Consider the following 20,324-nt stretch of genomic DNA (forward strand, 5'->3'; position numbering starts at 1 on the left):
TTTCACTAATGCAGCATGGTAAAGGGATACTGCGTGATACAACAAATTAACTGATTGGGCTTTCAACTCTAAGACCCTGGATTTGAAGCAGTTTCCGATGAGTCATTTCTACTGGGCACAAAAACTCTACATATAGCATGAAATGTTTTTACCAAGTCTTTAAACAAATTCTGATGGCTTTGAACTTACTGAATCAAATTGCTTTATTCACTCAAATGACAACCAGTCACTAAGAGGGCTAATGTGGACGAGGGAAAACATAGCAAAGTTTTACATCAAGTGAGACCAGAAGAGACCACAAGACAGAGATGCGGAATTAGACCATTCGGCCCATCCGGCCTGCTTGACCATTCAACTATAGCTGATACATATTCCGTCAATCCTATTTTCCGCTTTCTCACCATAACCTTTGATGCTCTTAATTATCAAGAACCTGTCACCATCTGCTTTAAATATGGGTATTAATAATTCCATGCTCCTATTCAATAAATGACATTTTTCACTTCTTATGTCCAATCCTGTCGAATTGTAAAAGATGTTGGTGAAGCCACAGTGCATCTGGAGTACTGTGAACAGTTTTGAATCTCTGTTAAAGGGAAGATATTATTAAGATGGAAACAGTGCAAAGGGAGTTTATGAGAATGATAAGATTTGAGGGCTTGAGTTATAGGGAGAAGCTGGGCAGGTGAGGATTTTATTCCTTGGAGCATTATGGAGGTGTAGAAAATCAGGAGGGGCACAGATAGGGTAAATTCACAGTGGTTTTTCCAGGGAAAAGTGAATCATTAAGGTGAGAGGGGAGAGATTTAAAGGGTACCAACAGGCAACTTCTTCACATGGAGGGTAGTGGGTATAAAGAACTAAAGGAAGTAATTGAGACATTTGAACAGGTAAACAGTTAGGAAAGGTTTTGAGGGAATATAGCCAAATGCGACTGGCCTTCATGGGCATCTTGGTCCACATGGGTGAGTTGGGCCAAAGGGCCTGTTTCTGTACTGTATTACTCTACAAGTCTTATGCTGTCAATCAACAACACAAAAACTCATCATTCATCTCTCTGCTGGGTATGGAATCTTGCTTTGGCAAAGCAAATGTCACACTTTTCATTTAAAAAAAATCTTTTTCAGAACCGGGTGTCAGCAGCAAGGCCAGCATTTATTGCCCAACCCAAATGCCCTTGACAAAGTGGTGAAGATCCATTGTTCCAGCTTTACACCCAGCAAGCTGTGGCCTTCTGCCCATGTCTGTGCCTAACATGATACCAAGTTAATCCAATCTCTTCTGCCTGCACATGATCCATATTTCCTGCACATCCATGTCTGTTTAAAAGTCCCTTAAACACTACCAGCATATCTGTTTCCACTACTGTCTTGCAGCACCTTCAACTCTGAGCAAAAAAAATCTTAACCCGCACATATCCTGTAAACATCCCCTCTCACCTTAAAGTTATGCCATCTAGTTTCTGACTGACCACCCTAAATGTCTTTTTTTTTTAATTTCTAGCAGGTCTCCAACTATTATCAGTCTTTGATTTCTATTGAGCAACCATGTTGAGCCATTGCAATTCATCTTGTAAATGGTACTCACACTGTGTGCCAGCACTGGAGTGAATGGATGGTTACAGCAGTTTTCCTGAATGGTGTTCAGTTTTTTAACATCACTGCAATTCACTGTAAAACTGGCCGAAGTTTCTCACTCCCCAGTGACACAAGCTCATGATTAAAAGTGCAATACCTGGCCTCCCTATTACAGTACTGTACTTAATATTTACAATCACTTGGTTACGGTATTTTTGCGAATTTTGGCAAGAGATTGAACACTCTTTGAGCATTTCCCCCCCATTTCAGCTAACAATTATACACAGAGGAGACAAGCATCTTCAAAATTTTCTAACAAAATGTCCAAATTTTCAGTTAGCTGAGGACTAGTAAAAGTCAAAGTCAAAAAAGTAAGAATTCACGGTGAATGAGACACAAAATAAAAGAGTTACCTCAAAATAAAGGAACAGCAACAGACTTTTTTTTTGCTTTGTTATTTATATTTATTGAAGAACTGGCTGGAAAAGACTTCCTTCTAATTATTGAGTGAATATTGAAACAGCACTGGTTATTCTGCATATAAAATATACATCAACATATTCAATAAAATGGTAGACACTGGAGTGTCATATAAATGTATTGATTTCTCACCTGATGTTGCCAGTAATTTATTGACTTCTACATTGGTAGCAACAGTAAGAACTGTTTGAGCAGTAATGCAAATACAAATCCATAATGTGCATCAAATTAAAACTGGAATGGGAAATTCTAGCCAAGAGACTGAGGGGAAGAGATGTTGATGAAACACTCATCAGCAGATGTCAGACCTACAATTAAATAAAGTGAAACTGCAGTTTCAAATCATTTCTAAAGATTTAAAGCATTATATTTTATTTTATGTCAATGCCTGAAAGAAGCAGCCTTATAAGTAAGAAATTCATTATCGATAAACTACTCTTCGGGAGAAAAAGGATGCAGATAATAGTTCCACGAAGCTCCTATCTACAGTAATCACAACAAAATTTCAGATAATTCTTGTGGGTATCATATCTGAGAAAGAAATATGATGTAATAGTTGACATGATCCAAGTCAATGAAGAAAAATGCAAAAAACAGGGATTCATTGAACACTAGTTAACATGAAACACTAAAACCACACAACCTTTCAGTATTAAAAGTGAGTAAAGATCAGCAGGTACAAAGAATTTGTCTAGTGAATATTTGCCTTAATTGTACCAGTCAACTTTGATTTCAAGCCCCATTTCAAGTATTGAGCTGACAATTCGAAACCAGCTGTCCTCAACTGAGTATGATCAGTTACAACAGGTCTATTTAAAATACATCACTTTATTTACCACTTCTGGGCTGCACCACAAATGGGAAGTTTGTACTGGACCTCCAAACCTTAATCCTAACTGCATTGCCTTTCTAGTTTCTAAGCTTAAAATATTCATGCAGTGATATTAATAATCTGCTCTGCACAGTTACTTCTTTTGCTGCCAGGTTAGTAGTGATTTGCTCCTTTGGACTTTCCACCACTGATTTGGATTTACAAATATAAACCTTTATTGGATGCAGCACTCAAGTGCATTTGTGTGCAGAAACCATGGACTGACAGCACAAATGTTTGTTTGGGTGAAGGGCCTTTGATGGTCCATGGTTAGAATATTGTTGGAGCAACATCAAGAATCTCTGATCTAAACTTTCTGAGCTTACAATGGAGGAAGTCAATAAGCACACTGCAAACTTACTTAGAACTGGGTGAATATCTCCAAGCCTTCTAATACTTGTTGGTTCCCCATGTAATGTGGCCAGTAGGTCAATAAGATGGGGATTAGGGCAAGATGGTGATTCAAGTCCTGATATACCCACCCCACACTGAAGAGCAGTAGTACCACTTTGAAAAGTCTGATGGTACAGGTTCCATGAGAGTGAAATGCAACAGTCAGGAATGTCTTGAATCTAACAAATCCTAAGGCACAATGCACGTGTTTATATAAGAGACCCTATGTGACCAGAAGCTATGAAATGGGCTTACATTAATTTCTTTGATGGATTGGGAGCATCATAGCCATTTAACCATTTTAATTAACTGTCAACGATGGCCCAAAAGCACATTGGCTGTAAATGGCTCAAAACAGATTTCTGCAGTCTATCAGCAGTTCAGAGTAAATTACTCCTTTATACCTACAGGGCTATATTTTGTACTTGACATGCAAAAGTACCACATTTTAAAAGAAGACATAACTTAATTGGAAAATAAAGCCCCAAGAGCTCAAACATTCCATGAATTAAGGCATCAGGACATCCTAGTTCAGTCCTCAGGAGATAAGATGCCAAAGATGCCCAGGGTTGATTAGTAACTCAGTCCTATCTATTTTTTTCTTTATTTGGATAGATAAGGCAAGTCCCAGGCAGTCTCCTGAGTGCATTTCCACATTGCACGCATAAGCCGTGTGAAGCCCGTGTCCTTGGGTTTCTCCAGTCCACGCATTAGTCGTTGCTTCATAATGGAAATGAATTCCTTGTTGCTTAACTCACCATTACCTGAAAGACAGTTTCAAACCTCTATTAATAACTTCCATCATTAGTCACACGTCCTGGTACTGACCGAATACATTTAAAATGGAATAAAAATATCCTTGATTTGCTGTGAAAATGTTCAAAAACATCATGAGCAGAACTGGGAAATTATCCTTTTACTCTTACAGACTGGCAGGATGCAATTATACAATTTGATCCAAGTGATTGGATGAGTTTAATGACCTGTGGAGCTAGCAGAGATTTTCTGAACACTGATTTGAATGCAAATACGAGCAGCGTCCATATTAATTCCTATTAACGAGCACATGGCTTCTCCCAAGTGTTAGTTTGCCTCACTGGAAGTGTTGTCAATTCGAATTTCAAACCCAATTGAGGAAATGAATGTACAACTGAGACTGACAATTCAGTGCTGTGCTTTGGGATCCCAGGATTAGCATATTGCAGCTTTGAGTTAAAATGCTCTGGGAAAACTCTTTTCTCACTTTAGATGTTTCTCTCCTGTGATGAGTCTATCTGAATTATTAGATTTAAAAAAAAAATTACAGGATTACAGTGGGACAGGATCCGTTTTGCTCCTTGCTATACCCCAGATTCTGATAACAGTGGCGACATATGCTCTGCAAATCTGATTACTGGAGAATCTTGGAGTGCAGTCAATAGTCCACAGTTCTTCTAACCTTTTGTAATTCTCACTGTATATTTAATTGCTTCAGAATTTATTTACCTCAACTGCTTTTATGGCATTTCCATACAACTTCATCCACAACTCTATTATACATAGTATTCCTGACCCTGCCCGTAAGGAGTTTATACATTCTCCCCGTGACTGCGCGAGTTTCTTCTGAGTACTCTGGTTTCTTCCCACAGGCTAATCGGTCCTGTGATTAGGCTGGCATTAAGTTGGGGGACTGCTGGGTGGTGTGGCTCGAAGGGCTAGAAGGGCCTACTTTGCGGTATATCTCAATAAATTAAAAGTTCTACAAATTTCCATCTTGCTCTTAAATTACTGATTCATTGCTCACATCCACTGGCATTTTATCCCTTCCTTACAGTGAACAGAGCTGATGTAGATCTGTTCCATAGTGATTGAGTCATAATCTGAACAGGCTGTACACTTCTATATTAGATCAGACAACAACACTGAATGTTGCTGCACCTGGCTTGGTAAGTCACCCTCACTTAGCTGTACTGGTTTAAGGTAACACCCAACAAACACAAAGGCTCACAGAACTAATTTATTCTCCAGTAAAAGCTGCCTGCTTTACTGACCAAATGTTCTCTCTGATGTGAGCTCAGGGTTTCTTGTAGAACTTCCAGCTTGCTTAGTTAAGTGGTGTCTTGACTTCTATGGAGTATTTTTTTTCCTTGATCATTATTCCTTTCAGATACTTTGTAATGCTCAGAGGCAGCCCTGCAGAGAATAAACACTGGGGCAATCTTCCCAGACTTTCTCATATTTAATGGATTGAGAAACAAGAGATAGAGTTACGATCTAATAGTGTTGTCAGCATGCAATTTATTTAATCAAGATTTTATGGTTAATGCTTTTCATTATATTATACATTTTAATGGTGATTTTATCATTCTGATTCCAGTAATGAAGATATTTGAACATTCACTGTAAAAATAAACTAAACATATTTATGTTGGAATGGTGTAACGTGATCCTACAATGGTCTGAACTAGTACTGGAAAATGAATGGGACTGAAAATAAACTGAAAAGGCAGCCAGGTGAAAACCATGAACATTCTCTAAAAAGGGCAGACTTTGTTCACAAACACAAAATGCTGTCTGACTTGCTCAGGTCCTCTAGCACTTTGTGTGTGTGCAGTTTACACTTTGTTCAAGCTCCATGAAGCATTTATTTATAAAGTGAGTATGGCACGAATATGGATTGGTAACCAGCAAAAGGGAAAACAAGCAGAGAATTACTCTGACATTCATTGCCTAACATTACAGAGGGAAGTTAGCACTGACAAGGAGAAGCAAAGGTCACTGATAGGGAATCAACAGGATTTGCACTTGGGCTGATCATAGAGACAACACCAGGCACTGGATGTTGATAGCAATCTAGACTAGGATCAAGCAGTATACATTCCAGACGTCTGGATATGTTTAGCATTGTGAAGAATCCTCGAGAACAGACACTGAGTTTGTACAATGAAAGCTGATGACTGATTTTGTTGGGAATTAGAAAAATAGTTTTAGATGGAGAATAGAGTGGGCTGAGTCTCTAAACGAGAAAGCAATGGCAAGAAACAGATCTGATCCCCACTTTAAAACCTTAAGACATAGGAACAAAATTAGGTCATTCGGTCCATCACATCTGCTCTGCCATTTGATCATGGCTGATTTATTTTCCCTCTCAACCCTTTTCTCCAACTTTCTTCCTATAACCTTTGATGGCCTTACTAATCAAGAACCTATCAATCTCCATCTCCACCATAAATATATCCAATGACTTGACTGACACAGATCACTAACAAATTGATGAGCTGGCCTCTGCAATTTCTAAAAGAAATGCATACACAAAATAAGACTGATAAAGAGACTACAAATCAATACACTAAATACAACTGGGCAGCAGGATGAGAGGGCACTGGTTCAAGGTTATGCAAGGCAAGTTTAGAATAAAGGGCTGCAATCAGTCAGGAAGACTGACTGAAGGTAATGGACTCAAATCAGACAACTCCCAGGTTAAGAGTCCAGTGTTGCAACAGACAACACCTAGACTCTAGAGTTTTTAAACTAATTGTTAATAACATTACACACTTTAAAAAGATCATGCCACAAGAGTATAAATAATTCTGCAAAATCTCAGTCCAAATTGTGCAGATTAAGACATCTCAATGTGTTAAAACATTAATGTGCACTCTATGTATAATTGATTATTTAAAATAGGGTACAAAAGATACAGTTCAGAAACAGGCACAAAGCATAAAAGTTTCTTGTACTAGGATTGAATTTTTGCTGCTGGTTCTGCTAATCCTACCAGCTAACAATTTCAAAAAGGCAGGTACTGCCTGGTAGCTTAACAATGCCATTTCTAAACATGTAACCAGAACATTCTTGTCAGACAGCAACACAAATAGAGCAAATGTTCCAGTTGCGATGAAAGGTCATTGGCCTGAAAAATGACCTTTTTCAGGATACCAGGTCATTCTAGGTAGTTTCAGCATTTTCTATTTACAACATCTATTAGTAATAAACCCACATAGAATTTGAGCTCAAAAGGATAATTTTATATTTCTAGTGCATTTTGCTACTACATATGATAATAATCTATTGTTAATTTAAATGTACTGTGAGGCCACGGGAGATTAAGATACCCACTGCTGGAATAGAAAACAGAAGACAGGCTTATGTTAACCAAATAACTGAAATACAATGGTAATTATACTTCAGAACATTTAGAGGAGTTTAGAGCAGGATCAGGGCTCAGAATCCTTGTAAAGCTAACTCACTAAAGGAGTCAAGAACAGTGGGGTTACACAAGTAATTGCATGTCATGTCAGGGTCCTGATGCAGAAAGAATACATCAGATAAATATTTTTTTTAAAGATTGCTAATTTATGAGCACACCTGACTGGCTAAATTGGTGAGAGTTCCAGCAAACCTTCAGTAGCAGGGCCAACGTTTAAAGAGATGGACACACAGAGTGTGTGGAAACTGTGAAGGCTTTATGGTTATGTTAACAGCTGGGCTCAGAACACCAGTTTTTACCGATACCCAAGAAACTGGCCCTAATTCAATTAGAAGAGGGGAATATGAGTAAGGCAAGAGGGACATCTGTATCTGGATACATAAGATCCCAGAATTTCCTGGCGATAGCTGGCTGCTAACACTTGCCATTTCCCTACATGTTAGGTCTGAATCTTCAAATAGCAAATTCCTGAAATAAGCCAGCTCCAAGCTTGGCAGGCCTTCTGGCTGTAGTGCTATAATGTGGCTGGTCTAAACAGCAAAGATCACAGAAATACTTTGACAATAGTCTCGGTTTTTCATATTTACTTACAACACCTGGCTCTATGTTGGCTTACAGAGTAACACTATCAATCATGTTTCCCTATTTATTTCACCGTACCCTATTGTCTTACATTTCTCCATTATCACCTCCTGATTCTCCCAACTCAACTGCATCTACACCAGGGGTAATTACAGTAGCTACTTGGCCTATCAACCTGAATTGATTTGGGATGTGGGGGAGGGGCAGGAACCAGAGCATCCAGAGGAATTCATGCTGTCAAACTCCAAACATATGGCAGTAGAAGCTGGATCACTGAACATGTGACAGAGGAACGCTATGTACTACAGTATAGTGCTGTCCACAAATAAAATGAACGTTTATGAAATATTAGACATTCAAAAGTTTCCAACTTAATCTTCCATTAAAATTATTTTTAGAAAGTTTCCCCAGCTGATTTAAAAAAAATCTACATTATTTGAAACTTAAACTTTCTTAAACTTTTCGATGATTTTAAGTTCCCTGGCCCCCACCGCTTTACTTTCACCATGGATGTCCAGTCCTTATATACTTCCATCCCCCATCAGGAAGGTCTCAAAGCTCTACGCTTCTTTTTGGATTCCAGACCTAATCAGTTCCCCTCTACCACCACTCTGCTCCGTCTAGCGGAATTAGTCCTTACTCTTAATAATTTCTCCTTTGGCTCCTCCCACTTCCTCCAAACTAAAGGTGTAGCTATGGGCACCCACATGGGTCCTAGCTATGCCTGCCTTTTTGTTGGCTTTGTGGAACAATCTATGTTCCACGCCTATTCTGGTATCTGTCCCCCACTTTTCCTTCGTTACATCGACGACTGCATTGGCGCTGCTTCCTGCACGCATGCAGAACTCGTTGACTTTATTAACTTTGCCTCCATCTTTCACCCTGCCCTCAAGTTTACCTGGTCCATTTCCGACACCTCCCTCCCCTTTCTAGATCTTTCTGTCTCTGTCTCTGGAGACAGCTTATCCACTGATGTCTACTATAAGCCTACTGACTCTCACAGCTATCTGGACTATTCCTCTTCTCACCCTGTCTCTTGCAAAAACGCCATCCCCTTCTCACAATTCCTCCGTCTCCGCCGCATCTGCTCTCAGGATGAGGCTTTTCATTCTAGGACGAGGGAGATGTCTTCCTTTTTTAAAGAAAGGGGCTTCCCTTCCTCCACTATCAACTCTGCTCTTAAACGCATCTCCCCCATTTCACGTACATCTGCTCTCAGTCCATCCTCCCGCCACCCCACTAGGAATAGGGTTCCCCTGGTCCTCACCTACCACCCCACCAGCCTCCGGGTCCAACATATTATTCTCCGTATCTTCCGCCACCTCCAACGGGATCCCACCACTAAGCACATCTTTCCCTCCCCCCATCTCTCTGCATTCCGCAGGGATCGCTCCCTACGCAACTCCCTTGTCCATTCGTCTCCCCCATCCCTCCCCACTGATCTCCCTCCTGGCACTTATCCGTGTAAGCAGAACAAGTGCTACACATGCCCTTACACTTCCTCCCTTACCACCATTCAGGGCCCCAGACAGTCCTTCCAGGTGAGGCAACACTTCACCTATGAGTCGACTGGGGTGATATACTGTGTCCGGTGCTCCCGATGTGGTCTTTTATATATTGGCGAGACCCGACGCAGACTGGAAGACCGCTTTGCTGAACATCTATGCTCTGTCCGCCAGAGAAAGCAGGATCTCCCAGTGGCCACACATTTTAATTCCACATCCCATTCCCATTCTGACATGTCTATCCACGGCCTCCTCTACTGTAAAGATGAAGCCACACTCAGGTTGGAGGAACATCTTATATTCCGTCTGGGTAGCCTCCAACCTGATGGCATGAACATCGACCTCTAACTTCTGCTAAGGCCCCACCTCCCCCTTGTACCCCATCTGTTACTTATTTTTATGCATTCTTCCTCTCACTCTCCTTTTTCTCCCTCTGTCCCTCTGAATATACCTCTTGCCCATCCTCTGGGTCCCCCCCCCCTTGTCTTTCTTCCCGGACCTCCTGTCCCATGATCCTCTCGTATCCCCTTTTGCCTATCACCTGTCCAGCTCTTGACTCTATCCCTCCCCCTCTTGTCTTCTCCTATCATTTTGGATCTCCCCTCCCCCTCCTACTTTCAAATCCCTTACTCACTCTTCCTTCAGTTAGTCCTGACGAAGGGTCTCGGCCTGAAACGTCGACTGCATCTCTTCCTAGAGATGCTGCCTGGCCTGCTGCGTTCACCAGCAACTTTGATGTGTGTTATTTGAAACTTGTCAGTTTTTCACTGAAATAAATGAAGTTTCCAATTTCTTGCTGGGTGTTGCTTCAGAAAGTTGGCACTCAGTTGAAGGATGCTAAGAGGCTTTCAGTGTTGAAAGAGTCAGAAGGCTTTATTCACTTGCATACAATTATGCAGGACTGCCAAGCTTCCCAACATTTAATTAGCAGGATGCTGGCAGTTTCATTGAGAACAACTTGCCACTCTAAGGAAAATACCAAAGGTTGACCTACACTGAGTGGCCACTTAATTAGGTATACCTGCTCATTAAGCAAATATCTAATCAGCCAATTATGTGATAGCAGCTCAATGTATAAAAGCACGCAGGCATGGTCAAAAGGTTCAGTTGCTGTTCAGACCAAACATTAGAATGGGGAAGAAATGTGATCCAAGTGACTACAACCGTGGAGTGATTGTTGGTGCCAGATAGGACTGCTGATCTCCTGGAATTTTCACACACAACAATCTCTTGAGTTTATAGACAATGGTGCGAAAATTAAAAAAAAATGTCCAGTGAGCAGCAGTTATGTGTGTGAAAGCAACTTGTTAATCAGAGAGGTTAGGGGAAAATAGCCAGACTGATTCATGATGACAGGAAGGTGAAAGAAACTCAAATAACTCCGTGTTTAAAAAGTAGTGTGCAGAAAGGCATCTCTGAATACACAATGCGCCAAACCCTGAAGTGGATGATCTACAACAGCAGGGGATCATGAACATACACACGGTGGCCACTTTATTAGGCACAGGAGGTATCCAAATTTCTGTACATGGAGTAGGAAATAGGAATGAGATTTGAAACACTGAGGGAAAGAATAAGGAAAAGGTTAAAAATTTGGGGACTAGGGGACATAGCCTCAAGATCTGGGGAAGTAGATTTAGGACTGAGGAGGGGAGGAACTACTTTTCCCAGACAGTGATGAATCTGTGGAATTCTCTGCCCAATGAAGAAGTGGAGGCTACCTCAGTAAATATATTTAAGAGCAGGTTGGATAGGTTTTTGCAAAGTAGGGGAATTAAGGGTCATGAGGAAAAGACAGGTCGGTGGAGATGAGTCCATGGCCAGATCAGCCATGATCTTATTGAATGGCAGAGCAGGCTTAGCGAGCCAGATGGCCTACTCCTGCTCCTATTTCTTATGTTCTTATGAAGCAAGAAAAGAGTGGGGAAGTAATAGTGAAAAAGATGGTATAAGCAATATAAATTTAGACTGTGATGCTGAATGTTTTATCTCCAAACTAATGTCAGAAGAGAGACTGCGAAATAGAGTAGATTGAAGCATTTAGGAAGATTTTGGATTCACCCACCATCAGAATCAAACAAAGCAAAGACGACATCACAAACGTGATCAGAGAGTTCCACTCGTGCCACTGTCCTGGCAACCTGCTTCATGGTCGCTGTTGAGAAAAAAATTCAGATTTTTGATTAAGTACTCCAAGCTTTACAACTACAACTTCAGAACTGCTAATGGGTCTACAAAGCTTAGACAGTGAATCCTCAAGATAAAATATGTTCAGAAACTGCTTAAAATGGAATAGAAACATGCAATACAGTAACAAGAAAGCAGTTTCTCCATTTCCCATGACCTCTTTGCTCTTTAGAACTTCCAACATTTTTTTGAAGATTTGATGAGTAGGCTTCAGCTGCATTCCATTGTACAGTACTGCACAAGTTCAATATTGTTTTGGTGAAGAAATTTCTCTTCAGAGTCCTACATGTACCTCTAGACTGCGATTCCTGGTTCTAGATCTGCCCATTGTCAGGAACATCCTTTCTGCATCTATCAGATTTTTACAATTTTCAAGTGGGTTCCCTCCTCCTTAGCTAATCTCTTGCTTAACTGTCCAATTGTCCTAATTCCCTTTCATACCCTGCCATTCGAACTGGTTTTTACTACGTAGCAAGATGAGATCAAAACAGAACATAATTCATAAATGAGTCATAGAGCATAGAGTTACAGAACACAGTAGCACAGCAACAGGCTACTTGGCCTATCTAGTCCATGCCAAACTATTAACCTGCTTAGTCCCTTCAACCTGCATCTGGACTGTGGCTCTCCACACCCCCCAACCTATCCACCTTTATCTTAAATGTTGAAATGTTTTAAGAGTGACATCACCAATGTCCTGTACGATTACAGTAAGTTACCCAAGTTCATCGTCAAATCCTTGCAGCATGAAGCCCAACACACCTTGGTTTTCATAATAATCTACTGCATCAGAATAATTATTTCGTTGAGTGACGTACAAAGACATCTAGGTAGCAATGCAATGCAACTCCCCTTTCCAAATCTGTTGCTAATCTTACATTTATCCATATTAGAATGTGTCTGCTTTTTATTTGCCCATTTGATTCTACCTAACCAAATCACACTGAGTCCTCTCCATATCCTCCTCCAATCTCAAACTATGATCCAGCGTTATGGCATCCGCAACTTTTAATTATCCCAGCTTAATGATTAACAGTGTGGTGGTTTAAATACTGAAATCAGTGATACCTCACTAGACACTCAAAAAGAACCCATTTATTCCTACCCTGTTTCCAATCTGCCAACCAACTCTCTATCTGTGTCAGCACATTACTCCCAATCTCATGTGCTTCAACTTTAAACATTAATCTCTTATGTGGAATCTCATCAAAGAATTTCTCCCTCATCCCTTTTGAAATGTATCCACAAAAAATTATCAAACACAATTTCCCTTTTGTAAATCCATGCCCATTTTGACGAATTCCATTTCTAATTTCCAGCCCTATTTTTTCCTCACAAACAAGAGAAAATCTGCAGATATTGGAAATTCAAGCAAGACACACAAAATGCTGGAGGATCTCAGCAGGCCAGGCAGCATCTATGGAAAAGAATACAGTCAACGCTTTGGCAGAACTGCTGAAAGGTCTCGGCCTGAAACATTGACTGGACTCTTTTCCATAGATGCTGCCTGGCCTGCTGAGTTCCTCCAGCACTTTGTATCCATTTTTTCTTGTTTTTTTTTAAATGAATAATGCAGTTACATTAACTAAACTTCAAAATCCATATATTCATAAACTTCATATACTTTGGTTTATCCGTGAAAAAGAGGGCATAGGGTTTCTTAGTGTTTTTAGAAGTTTATTTATGTCCTCTTTTTCACGGATAAACCAAAGTACATGTTCAATTAATTTAGCATTCTTTGTCCATCATTATTCATTTCTGTCTTCATGAATCTTTTTCTCTTCACAATGTATAGAAGGTTTTACATTCAGCTTTTGTTGCCTGCAAGCTTACTCTTATGTTTTTACCATTTTCCTCTTCTTAATTATTCCCTTGGCTCTTCTTCACTAAGTTCTAAGGCATTATCAGCTTTCTTGGACAAATTAATACATTTTCTCTTTGGGTCTAATACCATCTCTAAACTCCTCTGTTACCTACAGTAATGAACAGAAGGCAAGATTCTACTTCAGGCTGGTAACGTTAACTTTTGAATCACAGAAGAACACAGCTAAACAATTTGGTTGTTCATTTCTAATAAAGACCCCTTTGAAGTTTTGGGTCAAGCTCTCATAGTCACTAAGTCTCAATATGCATTTACTAGGCAATTTAAAATGTATTTCCATAGTTTGGCCTCTAATGCTGTACCCAAATATCCAATCATATTATGAATCATCAATTCCCTTCTCTCTTTCTGAAATGTCTCGCAGCATTCAACTCCTGCTACTCATAGTAACTTTCCAATCTTGTACACATCCTGTTTCTTTTTCCAGGGTTTAACAATCCTAGTTTCTTCAATCCTGCCTCATAAAACAAACCCCTGACACGAGTGAGTTGAGATTTGTTTACCACGACAGATGATACACTTTGCCTAATATATAAGTGCAACCAGAACAGGATTCAGTACACCATACACACAATAGATTCTGCAGATAAGGAAATCCAGAGTAACACACACGCAAAATGCTGCAGAGACTCAGCAAGTCAGGCAGCATCTATGGAGAGGAATAAACAGTTAACTTTTCAGGCTGAGACTCTTCAACAATCCTGAGTTCCTCTAGCATTTGTGCATGTTACAGGATGCAGTACTCTGCCTTATCACAACACTCCACAACAAAATGTGCGTTCAACATTCCATTGATCTCGCTAACAGATGGTCTACTTTTTTGGCTTTGATGATGGACAAAAAAATTTACACTGAAATAATAAGTAAAGATATAAACATGTTTAAACAAATACATTGTAACTATTAATAATCTTGGTTTAAGAACACATAAATGTAAATTGCTTATACAAGATGGCAATCAGAAATGGGGTAGCTTTTTAAAGTTGTGTTTTTCAGGAACTGAAACACAAAAGTAGTTTGGAATAACATTCAGAATCTTGGAAATACTTTGATATTGGCTGCCTTGTTGAGCATGACTAGTATTTACTGTTTTTGTTTTATATTTTCAGTAATTTGTAATAAAATTTCTATATTCATTTTTAATCAAACAGTTCTAATGATTGGGGTAAAGAAGAACACAAGAAAAAAGAGCAGTAGACACCAGGCCCCTCAACCCTGCCCCACTACTCAATATGATCATTGCTAAATCTATGCTGTTTTAACTCTTCTTTGTTAGCTCTCTATAACAGTCAATTCCTCAACCTTTCAAAGATTACCTACCTCCTCTCATCTTTAATCTAACTCTCTGGCCTCCACCATCCCAGAGAGCAGAAAATTCAGGAGATTCACTACCCTCTGAGAAAAAGTTTTAAATGACCAGTCCCTTATTTTATAGATATGTCCTCTTATTTATGACCCTGCCATTGGTGAAAAGATCCCAACATCTGTCCTGTTGGGCCTCCACATGATCGTGTACGTCAGAATTATAAAAACGGTGACATCCATGTTCCCCTGAACCAAGGAGTAGATTTAAATTCATAGTAAATACACGATCAATGTCTGTGTTGAAAATGAAAGCTGATCCCACATGCCTACATGTTGCCAATATCCCTCGAATCCCACCCTGTTCATGTTCTTGTCTAATTGCCACTTAGTGTTACTCTCATACCTGCTTCCACCATCTCCCTTGAGAGTGTTCTAGACATTCACTATTCTGTGTAAAAAAAATTACCTCACAAAAAATTAAACCTTCCTCCTCTCACCTTTAACCTATTTCCTCTAGTATGTGACTTTACACTCTGACAAAAATTTACTTCATTAATGCCTCACAATTTTCTATACTTCTAGGTCACCCCTCCGCCTCCGATACTCCAGAGGAAACAATCCAAGTTTATCTAACCTCTCCTTATAACTATTACTCTCTAATTCAAGCAATATCCTGGTGAACCCCTCCTGCATCCAGTCTAATACCTCCATATCTTTCCTGTAGAGTGGCAGTGGAGGGGGTCCAGAAGGGAAAAAAAAAGAACAGAGACTTTTATAATAGTAAATAGTAAAGTCAAGGAACCAATGAAGGTGGAAAGCAGCATTAAATCTCAACCAGCATTAACTATGCATGCAAAGACCATATTCAATTAGCTTATTGTACCTTTATCAATGGAGGCCCCTGCCATGTGATAGAAACTTAGTGCTGTGTCCACATCATTGATGTTCTTCAAGAAAGTGAAGAAATTTTCAACCTCTTCAAATGTAATGCCCTGCAGAGAGGGAAAGATTATTAAACTGCTGGAATTCTATGTTTGTAGTGGGTAAAAAGCCATTTGATCCATCTAAGTCGCTGTTTTTCTAGTATAACTTAATCATAAGCCTTCCATCTTTTACTTATGAACTCCTGTTTTAAATAAAATTTTCCATCCAACCCCAAAGACAAAATCTGTTCACAAGAGATTCTGCAGATGCTGGAAATTCAAAGTACCACACACAAAATGCTGGAGGAACTCAGGAAGTCAGGCAGCATCAGTGGAGAGTTATAAACTGTTGATGTTTCAGTCTGAGACCCTTCATCAAGAGATCCTTCATACAAAAATCTGTTGTCAATGTTTATAATCACTCATGCTATTTAATGGAATTCAATTGCATTCCAGCTTCCTGAGAAGGTGTTACCTTGGAACCAAAGGGAGGCAAGTGCAGAAATTGGTGGGGCCCTAGCAGCAATACTTAAAAACATCCTTAGCAACAGGAGAAGTACCATAGGATTAGTGGATAGCCAATGTTATTCCGCTATTTAGCATAGGCTCTAAGCAGAAACCAGGACATTATTGGCCAGTGAGTCTGACATCAGTTGTGGGAAAGTTATTGGAAAGTATTCCTACTAAAGTAATACACTATAAGTATTTGGATAGACATGGACTGTTAAGAATAGTCAGCATGGCTTTGTGCATGAAGGTCATGTCTAAACCATCTTAAGAGTTTTTCGAGAAGTTATCAGGAAAGTGGATGAAAGGAAGGCAGTGAATGTTGTCTACATGGACTTTAGTAAGGCATTTAACGAGGTCCCACGTGGGAGGCTGGTAAGGAAGTTTCAGTCGCTCAGCATTCAGGATGAGGGTAGTAAATTGACTTTGTGGGAGAAGCCACAGCGTGGTTGTAGATGGGTGCCTCTCTGACTGAAGGCATGTAAATAGTGGTGTGCCGCAGGGATCAGTGCTGGGTCCTTTGTTCTTTGTCATCTATATCAATGATGGGGGTGATAATGTGGGTAACTGGATCAGCAAATTTACAGATGACACCAAGACTGGGGGTGTAGTGGACAACAAGGAAGGCTATCATGGCTTGCAGAGGGATATCCATCAGCTGGAAAAATGGGAGATGGAATTTAATGCCAGGTTTTGCACTTTGATAAGACCAACCAGGGTAGGTCTTACACAGTGAATGGTAGGGCACCGTGAAGTGTGGTAGGAGAGGGATCTGGGAATACAGGTACTCAATTCATTGACAGTGGTGTCACAGGTAGATAGTGTCATAAGGGAGTCTTTTGGCATGTTGGCCTTCATAAATCAATGTATTGAATACAGATGATGGGATGTAATGTTGAAGTTGTACAAGACATTGGTGAGGCCTAATTTGGAGTATTCTGTGCAGTTCTGGTCACTTACCTACAGGAAAAATGTAAACAAGGTTGAAAGAGTTCAGAGAAAATTTACAAGGATGTTGCTGGGTCTGGAGTTGTAAGGAAGGACTGAATAGGTTCAGACTGTATTTTTTAGAATGTAGAAGATTGAGAGGAGATTTGATAGAGGTATCCAAATTTATGAGGGATAGAGGCTTTTATTACTAATTTTGGGTGGGACTATAACCAGAGGTGATGGCTTAAGGGTAAAAGGTGAGGAGTTTAAGGGGAAACTTCTTCACTCTGAGGGTCGCGAGAGTGTGGAATGAGCTGCCAGTACAAGTGGTCCATACGAGCTTGAATTCAATGCTTAAGAGAAGTTTGGATAGGTGCATGGATAGTAGGAATTTGGAAGGCTATGGTCCTGGTCCAGGTCGTTGGGAGTAGGCAGCTTAAATGGTTTTCGGCATGGACTAGATGAGCTAAAGGGCCTGTTACTGTGTTGAACTTCACTACGACTAAAATAATTTTTTAAGCCCCATCTTTATGTTCTACATCCTTTGGGGGCAATTTCTCACCTCGTTTTCAAACTGGATTGAAGAGTACTGTGGTTTGTGCCATGTACTCCTCACACCATTGTGAATGGCACAGATACTCAAGGTGCAGAAAGAAGTTCTCAGTTCAAAGTAAATTTTATTATCAAAGTACATATTTGTCACCATATACAACTGAGATTCATTTTCTTGCAGGCATACTCAATAAATCAATAACAGAATAATAGCCGAAAAAGACTCAATGAAAAGACTGCACTAACTTGGGTGCTCAACCACGGTGCAAAAGACAACAAACTGTGCAAAGACAAATAAAGAAAATAATAAATAAATAAGTACTAAGTATCAAGAATATGAGACGACGAGTTCTTGAAAGTGAGTCCATAGGTTGTGGAAACATTTCAAAGATGGGGCAAGTGAAGTTATCCCCTTCCAGTACTGATGGTGCTACCAAACGCGTGCGACAGCTCACTGCTAGTTAAAAAGTTAAGAAATCTGACTAAAACATCACTAACAACATCATTTTTGTGGTAAATTGTGTTAAATTATCACTGCAAATAGTGAGGAGTCAAGCAATAGTGGGGCAAGTCTAAACATCTAAACGGTGACCCAGGTTGGAGGCAATAGCCAATTTCGCTCGCTCTCCATGATGTTCACGTCTTTCTCCAGGGTGCCGGAGCTCATCACTGTTCTGTTGGTTGGTCAACTTAAACGCCAGCCCAGATAGACTGAAAGGGTAGGGTGTTGGCATCCAAGGCGAGAGCTGATTTTGCTCGCTCTCTGCAATGCGCATTCCTCTCTCCAGGGTGCCAGAACCTATCACTGTTCTGCTGTTTGGTCAACTTAAACGCACACCAGGGTAGACTGAAAAGATAGAGTGTCGGCATCCGAGGCAAGCGCCGGTTTTGGTTGCTCTCCGCGAGGCTATGAAGACTGCCCCGGCTGCAGTGCTTCATGGCCCTCTAACATGACAAACCGAATAAAACGAGGCTTTGGTCTTACTCTGGGGTTTGGATCTGAGGACTCAATCTGGTTTGGAAAGTTGTTGTTCGCTTCAATTGTTTGCATGATGTGTGTTTTTTTCTTTCTTTTGCGCACTGGGTCTAGGTTGAAATATTTATACACTCATTGATAATAAATGTACTTTGAATCTTTTAATACCAGCTATCACCAGAGCAGAGACTTGATCCAGAAAGGCAAAGAATTTTCAGATAATTTCTGTTCTTTGATTTCAGGGTCTGCACTAATGATACTGGCATTAGTAGCTATAACCCCATGCGCTAAATTCCCCTCCTCTGTTCCAATCTCCTCATCGCTCAAATATCCTCCGAACATACTAACTTGCTACCAAGCCTTTGGTTGTTTCTCTTCATACCTTTATCTCAGAATGCATCTTTCTTTTTCATAAGAGATTCTGCAGGTGCTGGAAATCTTGAACAACACTCACAAAATGCTGGAGGATCTCAGTAAGTCAGACAGTATCTCCACCCCACTCCTTTCCAGTCCTGTTGAAGAATTTTAGCCCAAAATACCAACTTGTTTATTTTTCTCCGTAGATGCAGCCCGACTTGCTGAACTCCCCCAGCACTTTGCGCATATTCTATTTTTCTTTTGTGACTCTTCGATGAATCTCTGTCAAAGCCAGTAAGTTCAATGCGTGTAAATGACTGCCACTCTCTGTGTAATGGTTGTGGCCTACAAGTTGTTTACTAAATCCTTGGTTCTGAGACTGCCTCCTGCCAACTATCATTAAAACTTTGATGCTAACATACCAGAGGCTAATGTTTTTTCCCCAAGAGGAGAACAGGAAACAAAATGACAGAGGATGTTCAAAGTTCAAAGTAAATTATTATCATACATGTTGCAATATACTACCTTGAGATTCATTTTCTTGCAAGCATTTACAGGAAAGAAAATAGAACAACATTTTATAAAAAATTATACTTAAATAAAGACTGACAAACAACCTACATGCAAAAGGCAAACTGTGGAAATAAAAATATAATACTGAAAACAGGAATTGTAAAGAGTCCTTGAAAGTGAGGCCATAGGTTGTAGAATTAGTTCAGAATAGTGGTGACTGAAGTTATCTGTGCTGGATCAGGAGCCTGATAGTTGTAGGAAAATAACTGTTCCTGAAACGGCTGTTGTGGGACCCAAAGCTTCTGTACCTCTGGTGATTTTAGTGAGATGAAGTCACAGCCTGGATGGTGGGGGTCTTTGATGATAGATGCTGCTTTCTTGTGGCAGCACTTCATGCAAGTATGCTCATTAAGGGAGGGGGCCTTGCCTGTGATAGGGCTGTATCCACCACTTTCTGTAGACTTTTCCATTCCTGAGGATTGGTATTTCCATTCCAAGCCATGCTGCAACCAGATAGGATACTTTCCCCTGTGCATCTACAGACACTTATCAAAGTTTTTGGTGACATGCCGAATCCATGCAAACTTCTAAGAAAGTC

The 20,324-nt window shown here is 40.1% G+C and overlaps 1 protein-coding gene across 4 annotated transcripts in view; it reads right to left on the bottom strand.

Annotated features, from left to right (window-relative positions):
* Positions 1 to 2,027: 2,027 nt before the first annotated feature.
* Positions 2,028 to 20,324, bottom strand: part of micu1 (mitochondrial calcium uptake 1) — a 130,017-nt gene continuing 111,720 nt past the window's right edge. For all 4 annotated transcript variants that reach the window (XM_072282652.1, XM_072282650.1, XM_072282651.1 and 1 more), the window contains 3 exons: positions 15,852 to 15,960; positions 11,660 to 11,749; positions 2,028 to 4,085 (listed from right to left, as the gene is read on the bottom strand). In XM_072282652.1, coding sequence (XP_072138753.1) covers positions 3,925 to 4,085; positions 11,660 to 11,749; positions 15,852 to 15,960 — 360 coding nt within the window. In that variant the 3' untranslated portion in view covers positions 2,028 to 3,924. The remainder of the gene's footprint in view (positions 4,086 to 11,659; positions 11,750 to 15,851; positions 15,961 to 20,324) is intronic.

The sequence above is a fragment of the Mobula birostris genome, chromosome 18, assembly GCF_030028105.1.
Source record: "Mobula birostris isolate sMobBir1 chromosome 18, sMobBir1.hap1, whole genome shotgun sequence".
Classification (NCBI taxonomy): Eukaryota; Metazoa; Chordata; class Chondrichthyes; order Myliobatiformes; family Myliobatidae; genus Mobula; species Mobula birostris.